The following is a 17788-nucleotide window of genomic DNA, read 5'->3' on the forward strand; positions in this document are numbered from 1 at the left end:
CCAAATAGGGCCGCAGAAGTTTGCAAGCTCATTTCATCTTGCCCATAACTTGGCTCAGGGGAAAGGAAGTTGTCTCCTTTAGGGCCCAGCTGTAGGTTATAAGCTGGACTGCAGGGCTTCTGTCCCCTGTCATCAGAGGACTGCCATCTTCAGGGTTCAGGATTTGTGGGTGATTAATAGTGCCCCCTTTAGGCAGGAGGCTGGGAGCATTGTGGTAAAACCTGGATGTGGCTTGGTTTCTGCGTGTAGGATCCATTCTACAGGGCCCAGAAACCCTTTAAGGACTCGCTTACTCTTGGTACCCTGATTTTTTTTTTTTTTTTTTTTGAAACGGAGTCTCTCTCTGTCACCAGGCTGGAGTACAGTAGTGCCATCTCAGCTCACTGCAACCTCCACCTCCCGGGTTCAAACAATTCTCCTGCTTCAGCCTCCCAAGTAGCTGGGGCTACAGGCAGGTGTCACCACGCCCAGCTAATTTTTGTATTTTTAGTAGAGATGGGGTTTCACCATGTTGGCCAGGATGGTGTCGATCTCTTGACCTCAGGATCCACCCTCCTTGGCCTCCCAAAGTGCTGGGATTATATAGGGGTGAGCCACCGCACCCAGTCCGGTGCCCTGATATTTTATTTCACCGCATCCAAAGAACACCTAGAGGAAAGAATCCTCTACTAATGGCAGGCCCTACACTCCAAAAGGCCAGACCAGGCTTCTCTGGGGTCAGGTAAAGGGAGGATGGAGAGACGGGGTGAAATGAGTGAAGCAGGATTTGGGCAGATGGGAGAGAGGAGAGGGAGTAGAGATGATTCTGGAGCATGGAGCACTTAAACGAGGTACTTGGGGCAACCAAAATGAGAGCACTGGGACTTGGCAGGGAGGGGACTGACGGGGGAAAGAAGGATAGGAGATGGGAGCGTTATAGGTGCATCATCACAGTTTTAGCTGGGGCAATCGAGTATAGAGCTACAGCTGTATGGGTTACGATATTTAATTTCCCCAACTGTCAAGTGGTGATCATCACGGTGCCTGCCTCATAGAGCGAAGAGTAAAGCAAATGTTATAACATGTGTGCAGTGTTTAGAGTAGTGCAAGGCATGTAGCAGGTGCTCCATGCATGTTGACTATTATCATTATTATCATTGAAGCCGGGACAACCTCCTACTATCCTACAAGAGGCTGGTCACAAGCGCTTGATGCTCTAGCTCACAGCTGATTGGGTACAGTATAAAGGATGTCCATCAATCCAAGGACTATTGAAAAGATGGGCTGGACCAATGCAAGTCTCTCTCAGTGTCTAAACTAGCACATTTGCAAAGTATCCTGGCGGGACCGAAAGAAGCAGGTGGGTTCTTTTCCCTGTGGAGTGAGCTGGGTTGTATAAACAGTGGGGCTCCAGGGTAAAAATTTTGAGCTATTTATTCTTGGATCCCTGAATATCCTTTGAATCCAAAGCCACTCTCCCTCCAGCTTAATAAGGACCAGCCCTGAAACAGCTTCTTGCTCTAAGATTTCTGTGAGATTCTTTGTTATTCCACCTGTATCCCTACCACAAAACCCTTTGGCTTGAGTCAGCTCCAGGGGATTCTGTTCCTTGCAATCCAAAAAGCCAAAATAGAAGGAACTAATTGTCTTTCTGGTGGAATGTCCACACATGATTCCTATCTTCTTCTCTTTGCTTTTCTCTTTATTTTCTACAGTGAGTCTAAACAATCAGTTTATAATTTTCTATAATGAACACTTATTTTGTAGCCAGAAATAAAGTATTGTTTAAATGAAAGAATTAGCCCATCCATTTGTAGCAAGCAGAAGGTTTGCAAGAAAAAGACCAAGGAACTTTAGGTCAGATATGTGTTCAAGTGACTTTCTTTCTTTTTTTTTTGAGATAGAATCTCACTGTGTTCCCAGACTGGAGTGGAGTGATGTGATCCCAGCTCCCTGCAGCCTTGATCTTCCGGGCTCAAGCTCAGCTCCCCCAAGTGGCTAGGGCCACAGGCATGCACCACCATGCCTGGCTAGTTTTTAAATCTTCGGTAGAGATAAAGTCTCACTATATTGCTCAGGCTGGCCTTGAACTCCTGGGCTCCAGTGATCCACTTGGCTTCAGCCTCCCAAAGTGCTAGGATTATAGGTGTGAGTCACTGTGCCTGGCCGAAGTGGCTTTCTAACTATCCAGTCATGTGACCTTGGCCATGCTGCCTCACCCTCTGAGCCTTGCTCCTAAAATGAGAAGGTGTGTTAAGGAATCCCTAGGTTTTGTTCTGGTTCTAAATACTGTTGCTATCCCAACTGTTACCCAGCTTAGCAGAATCTGTACCCACAAAGCTGCAGCTAGTCCAGCTAGTCTGCGGGGGATGGTTTACTTGGGAGTCAGCCTCTGTCCAACACTGAAAGCAGCTCCTTCAGAATGGGAGTGGGCACAGTGAGGGAGCACTGCTGGAACTCTTCACTCATGTCTTCCTCCTTCATCTTACTTTGACCAGCATTTATTACAAACATACCCTACACCAGACAACGTGCTAGCTGCTGAGACAATGAAGACAAAACCAAGGACAGAGAGGGGAGCCATCAATATTACAGTGCAGTAAGTGCCATGTCAAAGGCTGTCCTTGGAGCTCTTCAACAACACAGAGAGGAAGCCTTTACCTCTGGCTGCCAAGGTTGGGTGGGGAGGTGCTTCCCAAAGGAGAAGTCACTGGAAGGGTAAGTGTTAGTTTTTCAGGCAGACAACAGGGGCTGTTCTTCCAGGAACAGACAGAACAAGTACAACAGTGCAGAAGCAACAATGAGCTGGATGCTCTATGTAATCATGGAGCTGCTAGTGGTTAAGCATGAGGAAATTCTGGCGCCAGCCAGGAAAGGGAAAGAGGTAAGACCAAAAAAACGTGTAGGGGTGGGATCCTGAAGGAAAGCACAGGTCATATTAAGGAGGTTGGATTTCATCATCCCTAAGAAAATGAAGAGCCGTCTCAGCAAGGCTTCAGAGAAAGACCATTTTCCTTGCAGCTTGAAGGAGAGATTGGAAGGGAAGGAGACCCTTTGCAGCAGCCCAGGACGGAACTGCAGGGGACCTGCACCAAGGCAGGGCAGGCGGGATGGAGACAAGCAGCAGCAGTGACTGCAGGGCTTGGGGAGAGGAAGGATGGCTCCAGGGCTCTGACTGACACAGGGGAAGAGGCTGTGAGAAAAGGAGAAAAGAAGTGCAGTTTAAGATCATTGATTCCACTGGAGTCATCAAAGCCCCTTTTGAGATATCTGGGTAGAGAGGCTTACCAGGAAATTAGCAATAAAGGTCTGCAGCTCAGGAGAGCTATGGGAGGCACCATCACAGCAGGGTGAGGTTACTTAGAAAAGGGGTCCCTCAGGACAAAAGGTGGGAAAGAGTGTCTTGTCCTCCTGCAGAAATGTTAGTGTCATTGATGTCTGTGTGCACAAGGAATCAGGCATCTGATGGCAATGGTCGAGATTAGTACTTCAGAGGCGACTGTGCACGCAGATTAATAGAAGATCAGAATTTGGGGTGTATACTGGAAAATATGAAGCCAGAGGATTTAGGAACAATGGAGATAAGAGTCAGAGACAAGCCTTGGAGCCAGAGACATTGCAGCTTGCCCTAGCATGAGTGACGTATGGTGGGTGGGGGTCCCACTGATCCTAAAGGTGCAGAGCAGCCTTCCCTGGAGGCAGGATTTCTACCCCGGTTGTCTGACTGGCTCCTCCATCTTCAGCATGCGGGGAGCTGCTGCAGCCTCATTCCGTAGGAATGGTCCCACCATCCAACCAGCTGCCCAGCCTCCCAACCAGAATCATCTTTTACTCTCCCAGAAACGGAAGCACCATCTGACCTGCCATCAACACTCAGAAGCCCAGCCATGATTTTCCTCTTTCTCACCCTCATCCCATTTATCTGCCCAGGACCATGTCATTAGCTACTGACCTCCAGTTGTCCGCTGTCACTGTGACCCCCAACAGCAGTGGTTTCTGGGGTCCCCTAACTTTTGCCTTTCTCCACGATCCTTCTGGATCCCGGATCTACTTTCCTGACCCTTCCTTTCCTCATGCCACCCCCTGCTTGGAGCCTGGGGCTTCCCCCACCCCGTGGTCAGTACAGCCTCCACTGCCTTCCACTTGCCTCTCTCGGGTTTTCTGACCTTGGGCAAATTACTTAACTTCTGTGATCTGAAATTTCTTGTCTGTGAAATGAGGTGGTTGGACCAGGTGATCTCCAAGAGCTTCTTCCAATTTTTCTGCTGCACTTTAAAGAGTTTTCTGATGAGTCTCCCCCACCCCAACTCACACAAACCCCAGGCTTCCAGGTCCCCTTGCCCGCCCAGTCTGCCCTAAGACCTTCTGTTCGGTTTTCCCACCCAAGGCACCTCTCCATTGCAGCAGATGTGGACACGGAGGTCGAAGCCTCTGTTACAGGTCAAGGCTATGCTGGTTCAGTGGTGGGTGTGGGACACAGCCCAGGCCTCTCTATCCATCTGTTCCTCTTTGTGTCTGACCAAGACTAGGTCCAGTTGGGTAGGGACAGGTCACATGATTTTATCATACTACCTAATTTAAAAAAATCTCTGCATTCTTCATTAAATGTTTTCATGTTTTTGTGAAGGTCAGAGACTTCCTCACCAGGAAATCTCTAATTCAGGCTTCCTTTGACAGTGTATTTAGGTTTGTACAGACATATCCAAATGCAACCATCATGGGTCATTCCTGTGCACTCTCCCTATTCCTCAGTCCTTTTACCAGGACCTGCCTGTCCCCACCTGCTCCCAATGTTTGCGTTTGCCAGACTACCCTCTTCTCTCCTTCCTGCCTTCCTGTTTCTGGCTCTTGTTTTCACATCCAACACACATCCACTGCCAACACCCCATTAGGCTCTCTTATTGGGAAGATCCTCTGGGCCCAGTTCTTACTGGGAAGATCCATTGGTTTAGCACCCAGCCTGCCCCCAGTGGACCTGAGCCCCACCCTTGGCTGCTGTAATTACCAGTGGCTGTGGGTGGAGCTCTCATTACCTGCTCTCCTCCTTGCCCACAGGTCCTTCACACACCTCCCCCTCCATCTCCAGCCTGCTGAAACACAGACACAGAAGGGAGATTGAAGATGTCCTGTGCAAACAGAAGTTTAACTAAAGCTAAGCAGTTCAGACAAGAGCTAATCCAAACCATCACAGGGGTGCATTTGTGTGGCGGTCAGATCAGAGCCAACACTAACATCCTCAGCTCCCTTGAATTCTGTGAATTCTGTCTGCAGAATGTGCTTACAAGGCTGGGAGACATCGGCCTGCTTCAGATCAGGAGCTGGCATGCCCTGGTTGCCCATGGCAACCCAGCTGCACGGGAGTGCTAGCGTTTGTAAATGTGTGTGGGCTTAAAATTATATTATTGATTCTGTCTGGAAGACGATAGTCTGATTTGTATATAGCTCTGAATAAATTACTCCGTATCCTTTACAGCCATTGGAGTATGAACCTCTCTCTCTTTCTCCTTTTCTTCTTCTTCTTCTTCTTTTATTTTCTTTTTTTTTTTTTTTAGAGAGACAGCAAATTGTGTCAGCAGATGTGAAATGAAATGTTTCCCATAACAACCATACTAGAGGAATCAACATCCAGGGCACCAGCCTGGAAAGTAGTCCAGGCATTACTGAATAAATAACAAACGGATTTGGGAGAGATGGAGCCTCTATTGGGTAGTCTATTCCAAAGAGAACATACGGTGTAGTCTGAATTACAGTGAGATGCAGCCAGGAATAGAGAGACAGGCAGCTCCACCCTGGACTCCATCACTTCAACCTGAGCCCAGGCTTTCTCTTTTGTCTTCTCCCGTGTGTGGTATATACTCAGGTGGACTGAATTATTGCCCCAATTCCTCCTGCTCCTTGTATCCATACTCTTTGCCCTATAACTCTGTGGATCCACCTACAAAAGGCATCATGCATTGCCCTTGACTCTGGGCTTGGTCTTGCAGCTTGCTTTGACTAACTGGTAGAAGTGGCAGGGTGCCAGTTGCGAGCCTAGGCTTTAAAAGGTTTCAGGAGTTACCACTTGCCCTCCTGTCATCACTGTGAGAAGAGTCTGCCTCTGGTAGCTGCTATCACTTTAGCTGGGACCCAAATGAATACACATGGGGAGAAGTCACCCCCTGCAAATCCAGCCAGATCGACAGCTCTAAGACCTACTCCAGCCTAGACAAGCCACTCCAGCCAAGCAGCAGATGCATGTGAATTAAATGTTCATTGCTGTAGGCCACCAGGATTTTGTAGGTGCTTGTCATGCAGCAGTAGCTGACTTCTTCCATTTTTTAAACATCATGGCAATCAGTATCACTGACAATGGAAAAGACAAGAACAACATACCTCAGCTCTGCATTTCAGCAGTCACTGATCACAGGCCTTATTGAGAGAAAATTCAGATCATGCATTACAATTTCAACTCATGTTGGGTCCTCACTGTGCACTGTGTCATCAAACATGGCATTGCCACCAGGAGCATTCTGGAGGCCAACGCATCTGAGAAGCTCCAAGTAAATTATAAGACTCTATCTCCACCACTGCTTTAGTGCCCATGAAAGTCTTGTTCAAAGATGGGTGGGATTACACTCGAATCGAGGAGGAATAATGGCACTATACCTCCCAGAATGCATTGTAAACATTGCCTTCAATTCATCTCAGAATGAACACCTTTATCAGAATGCCAACCTCATGCTCCTTCTATCTTCCACATTTCCACCCTTTAGTCAAGTTTCATATTATACAAGTAGGTTCAATCAATTTTCAACAAATATTTATTGAGCACCTAATGTTGACTGGGCCCTTGGAGCACCATGCTATATAACAGGTTGAACAGAAAAAAAGAAAAAATGTGGTTGAGTTGCGTCGTTAGGGAAGGTAAGAGTCAAGACTGACTCCTGACAGGGCATCTGTCCTGAACAACTGGGCAGATGGAAATGTCATTTTCTAAGCTGGAAACACTTGGGGAGTTGCTGATTTGGGAAATATCAAAATTTCTGTTTGGAATATATCGTGTTTGAGATGCTTCTGAGACATGAAAGTAGAGATATCAAATGGACAGTTAGGTGTCCAGATATGGAGCTCAGAGGAGAGGTCAGGGCTGAGGCTACCAATATGGAGGGTCGCCAGCATATGGATGCCATTTAAAACCACAGGACTGGAGCCTAGGTGAGATTTTCTAAGCAGAGAGCACACATAGAGAAGAGGGCCCATGAGGATATTTAGAGGAGAGGCAGAGGAAGACTAAGCAAAGGGACTGACAGGGGAGCAGCTGGAGAGATAGGAGGAATACCAGGAGACTGTGCAGGCAGACACTGGTGCCTGCCATGCTGTGTTAGTTCACTCTGTGTTGCTATAAAGAAATATCTGAGACTGGGTAATTTATAGAGAAAGGTTTGTTTGGTTTACAGTTCTGCAGCCTGTACGAGAAGTGTGGTGCTGGCATCTGCATCTGGTGAGGCCTCAGGAAGCTTACAATCATAGCAGAAGGCAAAGGGGGAGCAGGCATGTCACATGGTGAAAGAGGGAGCAAGACAGAGAGGAAGAAGAGGTGCCAAGGCTCCTTTAAACAACCAGCTCCCATAGGAACTAGCAGAGTGAGAACTCACTCATTACCATGGCAACTGCACCAAGCCACTCATAAGGGATCCACCCCCATGACCCAGACACCTCCCTAGGCCCAACCACCAACACTGGGGATCACATTTCAACATGAGTTTGGAGAGGACAAACATCAAACCATAGCACATGCTTTTCCACCCAGCAACCATTCTGCCCATCTTTCCCTGGCTGACAGAACTCTGCCTTCGAGTAGGTGTTGGGGGTCATGCCCTTCATGAAAGGAGGAGTTTCTCCCTTATCTCAGTGGGTGAATCAAGCAGCCTGAGACAAGCATGGCAACCCACTTTCCTCTCTGATTTGGGTTTAGTCATAAGCGTTTGACACAACTTTGGCCAATCAGATGTAGGTGGAAGTCTACTGGGTGACTTTTGGGGAAAGGTTTCTCTGCTCTTAAAAAGTGATAAAAAAGGAGAAAGCAGAGTTCCAGTCCTGCCTCAGAGGGGGCTTCTGCATGGAGGTGCTGCAGAATCTTGCAACCAGGATGAATGTGAGGACTAAAGCTCACACAGTGAGGAATATTTCATTTAAATCACATGTTGAATTAGCCAACTTAGGAGAATTCGCTACCACCTATTTTATGTTGTAAGGTAATTAATTTTGTAAATGTTAGGCATTATGGGTCTTCTATGACTTTAAGCCAAAAACATCTGAAATGGTACTTGTGGTTTCAAGTCAACCTGTTAACTTGACCGTTAACCCATAACTTAATGGTTTCTTTTACCTTATTTGGGGAAATAGCAATTACCCAATCTGTTAAGTATATGGTTTGTCAATCTTAACACTAACTTAATATTATGTTTACAATTTGTTTCTTTCAACAGTCAAAAAAACAAATTATTCTGCCAAGCACGGAGCGTGTTTTAGCTTAGTCACCACAGAAGAAACAGATCACTTCTAATTATGACATTTCGTCAACACTTGGCAAGTAAGAAAGATGGGTTGAAAGACTGCATCGGAAATATTCTAGAGTTATTTTCCTGCTAACATGGAAACAAAAGGATTCAATGTGAGAAGAAAAAATAGATTCCTAATGGTCAAGAGAACAAGAAAATTAGATAGAAACTTAAATATAAAGTACCCGGAAGTCAAAATGTTTGAAATGACACTTAGCGCCTTAATTAACCAGATTTTAAGATAATGACTGTAGAGTCTGTATCTTCAAATGGTTTGGGATGTCCTTACAGCTCTTTGAATAGTGTTCTCTTTATTCAATTAATGCTTCTGAAAGAGCTTTAATTTTACATTAATCAAAAGCCCTCGTGATATTCTCAGGATGTACTCAAATTCAAGAGTTTTTTTTAAGTGCAATTAAGTTATCAAGGCAGAGGCTCTGATTACAGGGACAAAAATTTCATAGCAACAGCCCATTAAACACACTGAGCCTGATGCATTGCTGTACACCCCAGTTCATGCCAGGCTGGGGCGACGTGGTCAGGCTTCCCAGTGAATGGAACCGACCTCCCTCTACCTTCCTCCTGAGGAGCAAAATACTGCTTTGACAACATAAACTGTTACCTTATACTCCCCATTTTTACAGCAAACAACTCTCCACCTGTAATCCAAGCTAATGGAATTTTTGAAAATTCTATGAGAGTTTTAAAAGCAAGGACTGAAAATAGCTTTTTCTTACCTGTTAACAGGAGAGGTTTCTAACATTCCCAAAGCAGAACTTCTTCCTCTCCAGTTCATGGTATCAGACAGCAACACTTCCCAAGTTCTCCTTTACTGGTTAGAATCATGTACACTCAGTCCCGTGGAGCTATCACTAATGATCAGAGAGATGCCTTGGGAAGAAAATTGTGCTGTTTTTATGCTGGGAGCAGCTGATGCTAATGAGATCTACTCGCAGTGGAGGTCCCGCTTCCACTGTCCATGCCAGGGTTTGTTACTGGAGTACCAGGGTAGATTCCTCCTCTCTCCACTCCTCCCCAGGTAAGTGAATCCCATCACATGTGAAGGTAATTGGTGCTCCTGTGGAGTTGAGGTTAGGGGAGGAAATGCCAGGGAATCAACAAAGAGGAAAATAACTTTGTTATTGAACATACTGTCTTATCATCTTGTCCAGCCAGGGTGAAATCAATAATAATTCTAACTTACATTTGGGTGCCACCTGCCATCCAAGACTGAACCCTTATTATCCAATTCCACTCCTCCCCAACCTTCCTTATCTCAGATGCTAACTCCATTTTTCCATCTGCTTAGGGTAAAAGTTTGGAGTCATCTCCCTCCCGCTTCTCTCCCAAACACACAGTGAGTCCATCAGCAAGTCCCTTCGGCTCTACGTCCATAGAGGTGGATTCCATCCGAATCCACCACTCTTCGTTTTCTTTCCCAATACCTCCCAGCACAAGCCACCCATGACTCTCACCTGGGCTTCGCAATAGCCTCCTAATTGGTCTCCCTCTTTCCATTTCTGCCTCCCAACAATATATTCTATGCAGGGAGTGATCTTTTTAAAACAGAAGTTGGGCAGTGTCAAGTCTCTACTTAAAATGCTGCCATATTTCTTTTCTCATTCGAAGTCCAAACTCAGAGGCACACCCTGGTCTGTACTTCGACCTGTCGGACCTCACCTACCACCAGTCTCCCTCATTTATCTGGAGCCACATTGACCTGCTCTTAGGACATGCAGGGCTCCTGTGCTGGTTCCCTCTGCCTGGAAGGCTCTTCCCCAAGATGGTCCCAAGATTCTCCCCTCCTCCCACACATCCTCCAGGAATGAGGTCAGTGCCACATTATGGGGAGGGCTTCTCCCACCACCCTCCCTAAAATAGCAACCTCTCAGGCCTCTTTATGCCCTTAGCCTGTTGTATTTTTCTTTATACTTCTGAACTCGACATTGTGATACATATTTACATGGCAGATTTATATGAAATACATGTTTGTATGACATGCATTTTATGTTTTTTCTCATACTTTCTTACTTGTTATTATAGCATATATTTGTTTATTAGTTTATCAATTTTCTCCCTTCAGCATATTAGCTCCATAAATGTACATTTATCCCCTTTCCTGAGGAATTCCCAGAACCTAGAACTCTGCCTAACACAGTTGAAGAATGAATTGGCACTTCCCAGTTTGCCCATGGCCCCCAAATAGTTCATCTACTTAATCCCTGTAATAACTGCTACAGGGTTGCAATCCTCACCTACATAGAAAGAAAAAAGTCCAGATAAGATGTGATGCATGTGAGATTTCATAATCAGTAAGCAATACAGCCATTACTGTTTGGAGATGGGCCAGCCCAGCTCTCTGTCCTCAAGTGCAGGGTTCTTTAAACTTCACAGAAATGACCTCTCCCAGCTTTTTATTATTATTATTTTTTAAGTGTGGAGATGCTCTAATTTTAAATACTACATGTAACATATCATCTAGTACAGAACTTTGATATCAATTCCTCCAGATGAAGTTCCCTGGGGTGGACATCTGTGTAGCTTTGTTTGGGTTGGTTGGTTTGTTCTGCCCCGATAGCTTTTTTTTTTTTTTTTTTTTTGAGGCGGAGTCTCGCTCTGTCGCCCGGGCTGGAGTGCAGTGGCCGGATCTCAGCTCACTGCAAGCTCCCCTCCCGGGTTTACGCCATTCTCCTGCCTCAGCCTCCCGAGTAGCTGGGACTACAGGCGCCCGCCACCTCGCCCAGCTAGTTTTTTTGTATTTTAGTAGAGACGGGGTTTCACCGTGTTAGCCAGGATGGTCTTGATCTCCTGACCTCGTGATCCGCCCGTCTCGGCCTCCCAAAGTGCTGGGATTACAGGCTTGAGCCACCCCGATAGCTTTATTACCTCTGTTTGGCTCACAGGAACTCCCTCCTATCACAAGCCCATTCCATTCAGTTAGGTGGAGCTGACTTCTCTCTGCCTCACTTCTTTCCTAAGTTACTATCACCACTATTAATTGGTTACTTTGCTGAACACTTCTTCAGGCTCTACATTTATGTAAAGATGTACAATTTTATATAAATGAGATCTTACCATTTTGTAACCTGCTTTTTTCACTTGGCAAGATATCTAGACTGTGTTTCCATATCAATAGAAACAGACTTAAACGTGTGCATAATGCTTCATTCTGAATTTCCTGAACGGTTCCGTATTGATGAGCATAGCGGTTGTTGACATTTTTTTGGAGTTTTATATAGTGCTGCCCTAAAAAGTTAAGAGAAAAAATTAGAGAACGGGCTTAGCCAGGGTAAAAAGGAACAAATATTCCTAGAAATGGTGTCAACTGCAAAAGGCGCACTAGCACTCAGGCATCCTGTGACATGCGCTCAGCTCACAGCCCATCTATGCCCCAGCGTCCTGTCCACAAGCATTCAGCCTCCTTATGCAACTCCCCCGCCAGGCCCTGCCCCTTGGCAGACAGCCTTCCTTCTGCTGTCTTGCCTGTTTTATCCTTGCAACATAACTTCCCTTTCTGTAATAAACCTGCCTTTCTAAACTCATTCCTGTCTTGGTAAATTATTTTACTCCCACCCGGCAGCCTCAGACAATCACTGAGCATGATATTTTGATGAACCATCACTACAAAAACCGGTATGTAACTTTCCCATTTGTGCAAAGAAGTCATTAGCGTAATTTGAAAATGGAACTCTGAAACATATTGCCAAACTGTCCCTTGGAAAGATTGTACCCAACTTACACTCTGTTATGAGTTGAATCGTGTCCCTCAAAAAGACATGTTGCATTTCCAACATCCAGAACCTGTGAATGCCACTTTATTTGGACATAGGGTCTTTGCAGATGTAATCAAGTTAAGATAAAGTCATGAGGGATTAGAGTGGGCCATAATCCAATATGAGTGGAGTTCTTATAGGAAGAGGAGACTTTGGACACAGACAGAGAAGGAAGGTAGAGAATACCATGTGACACAGAGGCAGAGATTAGCATGATAAGTCTACAAACCAAGCAATGCCTAGGCTACCAGAAGCTGGAAGAAGCAGGGAAGGATCTTTCCTTACAAGCTTCAGAGGGGCATGGCCCTGCCAAACAGAAAGAGTGACAATAAAAATTGTAAATACATTTAAAAAACAAATTTTTTACTTTTCCTGAAATCCTATAGGACTCATACATTCTAACAGGGAAACAATTAGCCAGAGGTAATGTAACCGAACCCACATCCAGCAGCTCGACACTCAAAAGCCAAAGGACAAAACACTCAAAAACACAAGGGACAAAAATTGGTGGGAGGAAAAGTAGGTTTATTGGAGAGCCAGAAAACCGAGAGGATGCTGGACTATTGTCCTAAAGCACCGTCTTAAGCCAGTACACATTGTAGGTACTTTTCATGTTAAGGGCAGCGGAAAGAGGAGGGAATTGAGATCAAGAGCTAACCAGTAACCACAGACAACTGGGTGCCAGCAAGCGTCTGGGGAGGTTGGGAATGTCTTTGTCCTTGGTCAGGTCTGAATGGTCCTATAAATCTTTAACAAAACATAGCTGTTTAAATATGTCTCCTTCAATCCCAAAGTGTTTTGTAAACTACATGATTGTTGTTTTTGCATATTAGTGCTCTAAAATTATCTTAGCCTATGAGCAGGAATGGGTAAAGGCCTCTGAAACAAAAATGGAGTAAAATAGTTTTGTTGTTGTTGTTGTTGCTATTACGATAACTTAGCAGCCCTTTTAAACATAGCGGGTACTCTTCATTTCACCAGTCACTCTCCCTGTGGTCTCACTCCTGGCCCCCTTCCCTCATTTAAGTTACCTGCCAGGCCCCCTGTGATACTGTGACTTACAGTAAGAAATACCTATTTTGGTCTTTGTCCAGTTTGCTGGCACGCAACTCCTGGAATGCTTTGAAGTGATAAGTGATGTGTCCTTTTGTACGTGAATGAGATGTCTGAGATGACTGCTGGGGAAGGAGGGAGGCTTCAGGATAGACTCCACATGCAGGCTGGTTGCCAGGGGAACCAATCCTCATTTGAGAATTGAGACTTTCAGCTCCATCCCCCAATCAGCGAGAAGAACTGAAGTTTGAATGAATCACCAATGGCAAATGATGTAACCAATTATGCACATGTAATGAAGTTTCCATAAAACTCAAAAGGAGAGCTTTGAAGAGGTTTCAGGTTGCTGGACATTGGAGATGCCTGGAGGAGGGTGTGCCTGAGGAAGGCCTGGCAGCTCCTTGCATCTTCCCCCATACTGTGCCCTATGTAGTCCTTCGTCTGGCTCCTTCATGTGCATCGTTTGTAATATCCTTTATAATAAACGGGCATGTGTGAGTGAAGGTGTTTCTCTGAGTTCTGTGAACTGTTCCAGCAAATGATCAAACTCAAGGAGGCAGTCATGGGAACTTTCAATTTGTAGCCAAGTCAGGCGGAAGCTGTGAGTCACTTGGGGACTTCCTACTTCCTGTTGGCATCTGCAATGGGGGACAGTCTTGTGGGACTGAGTGGAATCATCCAGCAGGTTCATTTTGCCTGCTGCCTAGATTGACTCAATTTATCAAGACAAGGAAACTGCAATAGAGAAAGTTTAATTCTCACAGAACCAGCTGAATGGGAGACTATAGGTTTATTATTACACAGATGCGTCTGTCCAAAAATTCTAAGACTAGGATTTTTCAAGGATAGTTTGGTGGGTAGGGGTCCAGGGAGTGGGGAGTGCTGATTGGTTGGATCGAAGATAAAATCACAGGGAATTGACGCTGTCTCCTTGCGATGAGTCAGTCCCTGGGTGGGGGCCACAGGACCAGACGGTGAGTCTGGGTAGAGCCATCGGTCATCAGATATCCAAACACCTGAAAAGACATCCCAGATCTTAGGCTCTACAATAGCGATGTCATCTGCAGGAGTAATGGGGAAGTTGTGTTTCTTGTGGCTAATTTGTTAGTCCTACAAAGGCAGTCAAGTCCCCAGGCAAGAAGGGGTTTGTTTTGAGAAAGGGCTGCTACCATCCTTGTTTCAAAGTTAAACTATAAACTAAGTTCCTCCCAAAGTTAGTTCAGCTTATGCCCAGCAATCAACAAGGGCAGCTTGAAGGTTAGACACCAGATGGAGTTGGTTAAGTCAGATCCCTTTCACTGTTACAGATTTCTCAGTGTTATAATTTTTGCAAAGATGGTTTCATGAGTCCTCATCCTGCCAGGTCTGCGCTAACTCCAGGTAGTGTCACAATTGAATTGAACTGTGAGCTAGGAGGACACCTATCTGGGGCTGGAGAACTATTCGGTGGGGGAAAAACCCACACATGTGGTCACAGTAGTGTTCTGTGTTGCGTGAGAGTAGCCGGAGAGTATAGAAAGAGAAAACTATCTTGCTTTCTTGCCTATGCACCCCCGTAGGCATTTCAGTTTGAAACTCTTGCTTTTGAAAATAGCCTAATTATAGCAGCTGTACATCCAATAAAAACCTGGGCCTTTACCTTGATCCAGAAACCCTTTCCTGACCCTTCAGGCCGGGTTAGGCAAACTCTTAGAAATCCCATAACTTTCTGCACATGGCTCTTTTAGGATGTTACTAAGATTTCCTTCTGTATTTCTTAGAACCCTGTTGATTACAAGTGGCAGAAATCCAGCTCAATCCAGCTGTAGTCAAATCAGGAAATGAACTGCTCGTGTGGCAATTGGTGGAGACGGTTTCAAGGATAGACACTCCAATCTCATCAGATTCTTTCATTCCTCATACATCCTCTCTCAGGTCTCCATTCTCTGGGGCTGGTTGCTGTTGTGGGACTGGGAGGAAGACCACGGGCAGCTCTGAACACATCTTCTCACAGCCTCATAGCAACAGTCCCCATGGAAGAAAATCCTGGGCCAAACCCCAACCATGGCCAGAGAGGAAAGGTATCACATTCAGATGGTACCTGGCCCAGGCAGGGCACAGAGAGCCTTCAACTGACATCAGAACCACATGGCTGAATGGGGGTGGGAGCGTATCCCCCAAAGTGAGGCACGCTGCTCTGGGCTGGCAAAATTGTAAATTTCATTACGTTTGCCAACGTGTCTGTATTCTTTGCTAGACTCTTAGATCTTTAAGAATAGAAGAATAGATTACTGTGTCTTTCATTTCTGTATCTAGTACAGCAGGGTGTCTGGTATGAAAGACTTTAAAAATATTTAAAAATAAATGTTAAATGAAGGATAAAGTTTAAATTGTCATAGTCATATGCCTTGAATTTTCTGGAATAGTCCCAATTTTGGGATATGTCTATGATACCTTTTTTTATTAAGATTATTCTTTAAATGAATAATTTCCCTATTTTTTAAAACTTTTGATAAAATTACATTCAAAAATTTATTGAGTACTTGGCCATACCCTCTGTGGTTTCCGTTCAGCAAGTCTGGCCAACTGTTTTGGTTATATCTTATTTGACTTTTGAATTCCCTTTAATTGCTTTTTCTGGCCTGGTTGGTGCCACAGGAGGTTAACCCTTTGGACTGCATCTCCATCAATACCTTGCTGGTAAGCATCCATCGGGCTTGTCAGTGAGAGCCATTGCCAGGAGATCAGATTATGTGAGAGGGAAGGAGAAGCAAGGCTAGAGGAATTTTTCCCTTCTTGTTCCCTGTGACATGTCCCCCAAAATGACTCTGTCCCTTCCAGGGCACAGCAGCTCCCCAATAGCCCAGGCTGTCACAGGGAGAGATGGTAACAGCCTTTCTTCTCTCTCAAGTCTCTGGGAGCCTTACCCCAGGTTGATGTCCTCAGTAAGTGGTCCCTTTATTTAAGCCCCATCATCTGAAACAAATGGGGTGGATTCTGCGTCCTGCTTAGACCTTGACTAAACTACCAACTTAACCTTCGCAGGTGCAATTTACCAATTAGATCCCCTCTCTACTTCAGTGGTTCTCACTCTTTGCTGTGCATGGGGATCACCTGGGGAGCTTTAGCACCTGTGATCCGTCCCCAGACGTTCTGACGTAATTGGTCTGGAAAGTGGCCTCGGCATCAGGATTTAAAAAATCTCTCCAGCTCATTTGATTGGGTAGCCAAGGCTGATAAGCACTGCTCCAGCCTCACACACCTCCTGTACAGAAAGGAGAATTCTAACACGTAGTGAAAACAGCTTCCTATAACCTGCGTTTTATTTCTTACTTTCTTACAAATTATTGAAACCTTCCTTCTAAAGGGATGTTGTTTTCTGCTTATTCACAAAAGCATTTTTAAACAAAGTGGAACAATTTTATATGCATTTACATAACTGTTTCTTCAAGAGGTTCAAAACAAAGAACAGATATTTCTAGAAAGCATAGAAATCCACTATATGTACTTGTATTTTGAATAGGGTGTGTGCAAGGGTGATGGCAGTGGCTGCTGTCATCATGCCAGCTGCAGCAGGGAAGCGCAGCTGGGGCTGTACACTCCCTGGTGCCAGTGGGGGCCCTGCCTGTTCTGAGTTGGGACAGGAGCTCCCCATGTGGCTACAGCCACCCAAACCACAGCTGCAGACCCAGGCCTCCTGCTCTAGGGAGCAGGAAGGAGCCCCACCCTACTGGGTGAGGCTACAGCCGCCCAAAATGCAGTTGTGGATCAGAGCCTTCCTGTGCTCTTGGGAGAACCGGGAACAGACAGGATCTGCCTTCCCAGGTGCTGCTGCAGCTGCCTCATTCACGGCTGCAGACCTGGGCCTCTTGCTCCAGGAAGCAGGCAGGAGCTGGGGACTAGTGGGAGCCCTGCCTCTTCTGAGTTGGTGGGGCAGGAGCTCCTGGGTGCAGCTGCACTGACCTTCCAGGCACAGGACCTAGGCCTCTCTGCAGCCCACACCCTTGAGTGCTCCAGGAAGGACCCCTGTCCCTGCAGGCTCGGGGGTGTCTGCTCCCAGTGCCTGGCCTCTCTCTGCTCCCAGCGCCCGCTCCAATCTCCCAGCAGGGTTGAGACCAAGTCCCAGTGGGAGGCTGACAGAGTCCTCGGTGGAAGGAAGTGGATCCCCAGTAAGGGCCCACCCTCAGGCCAGGGAGAGCCTGAAGACTAGGTGCTAGGCTGCCAGTCCCTTGCTCTGGAGTGGGGACTCATGGTGCCTCTTCCTGGCCCACCCATGGCCGCCCATGGACCAATTGGCATGCATTTCCTCCCTTCTGAGCTCCATAAAAGCCCTGGGCTCAGCCAGAGCAGGGCAGAGGATGGCCAGAGGACAAAGAGGGCAGAGAGATGATGGGACCAGAGGACCAGCTGCAGAGAAAAGCACCCTCTCCCCTGAAAGCTTCAGAGATGACTTGCCATCAGAAA

At 46.1% G+C, this 17788-nt stretch overlaps 1 protein-coding gene across 1 annotated transcript in view; it reads right to left on the bottom strand.

Annotated features, from left to right (window-relative positions):
- Positions 1-9256: 9256 nt before the first annotated feature.
- TEX26 (testis expressed 26) overlaps positions 9257-17788 on the bottom strand; it is a 56729-nt gene continuing 48197 nt past the window's right edge. The window contains exons 7-8 of the mRNA XM_017865957.1: positions 11595-11765; positions 9257-9597 (exon numbers count right to left, since the gene is read on the bottom strand). Of these exons, the coding sequence (XP_017721446.1) occupies positions 9512-9597; positions 11595-11765 (257 nt within the window). The 3' untranslated portion in view covers positions 9257-9511. The remainder of the gene's footprint in view (positions 9598-11594; positions 11766-17788) is intronic.

This window comes from Rhinopithecus bieti, unplaced genomic scaffold (genome assembly GCF_001698545.2).
Source record: "Rhinopithecus bieti isolate Rb0 unplaced genomic scaffold, ASM169854v2 scaffold_81659, whole genome shotgun sequence".
Classification (NCBI taxonomy): domain Eukaryota; kingdom Metazoa; phylum Chordata; class Mammalia; order Primates; family Cercopithecidae; genus Rhinopithecus; species Rhinopithecus bieti.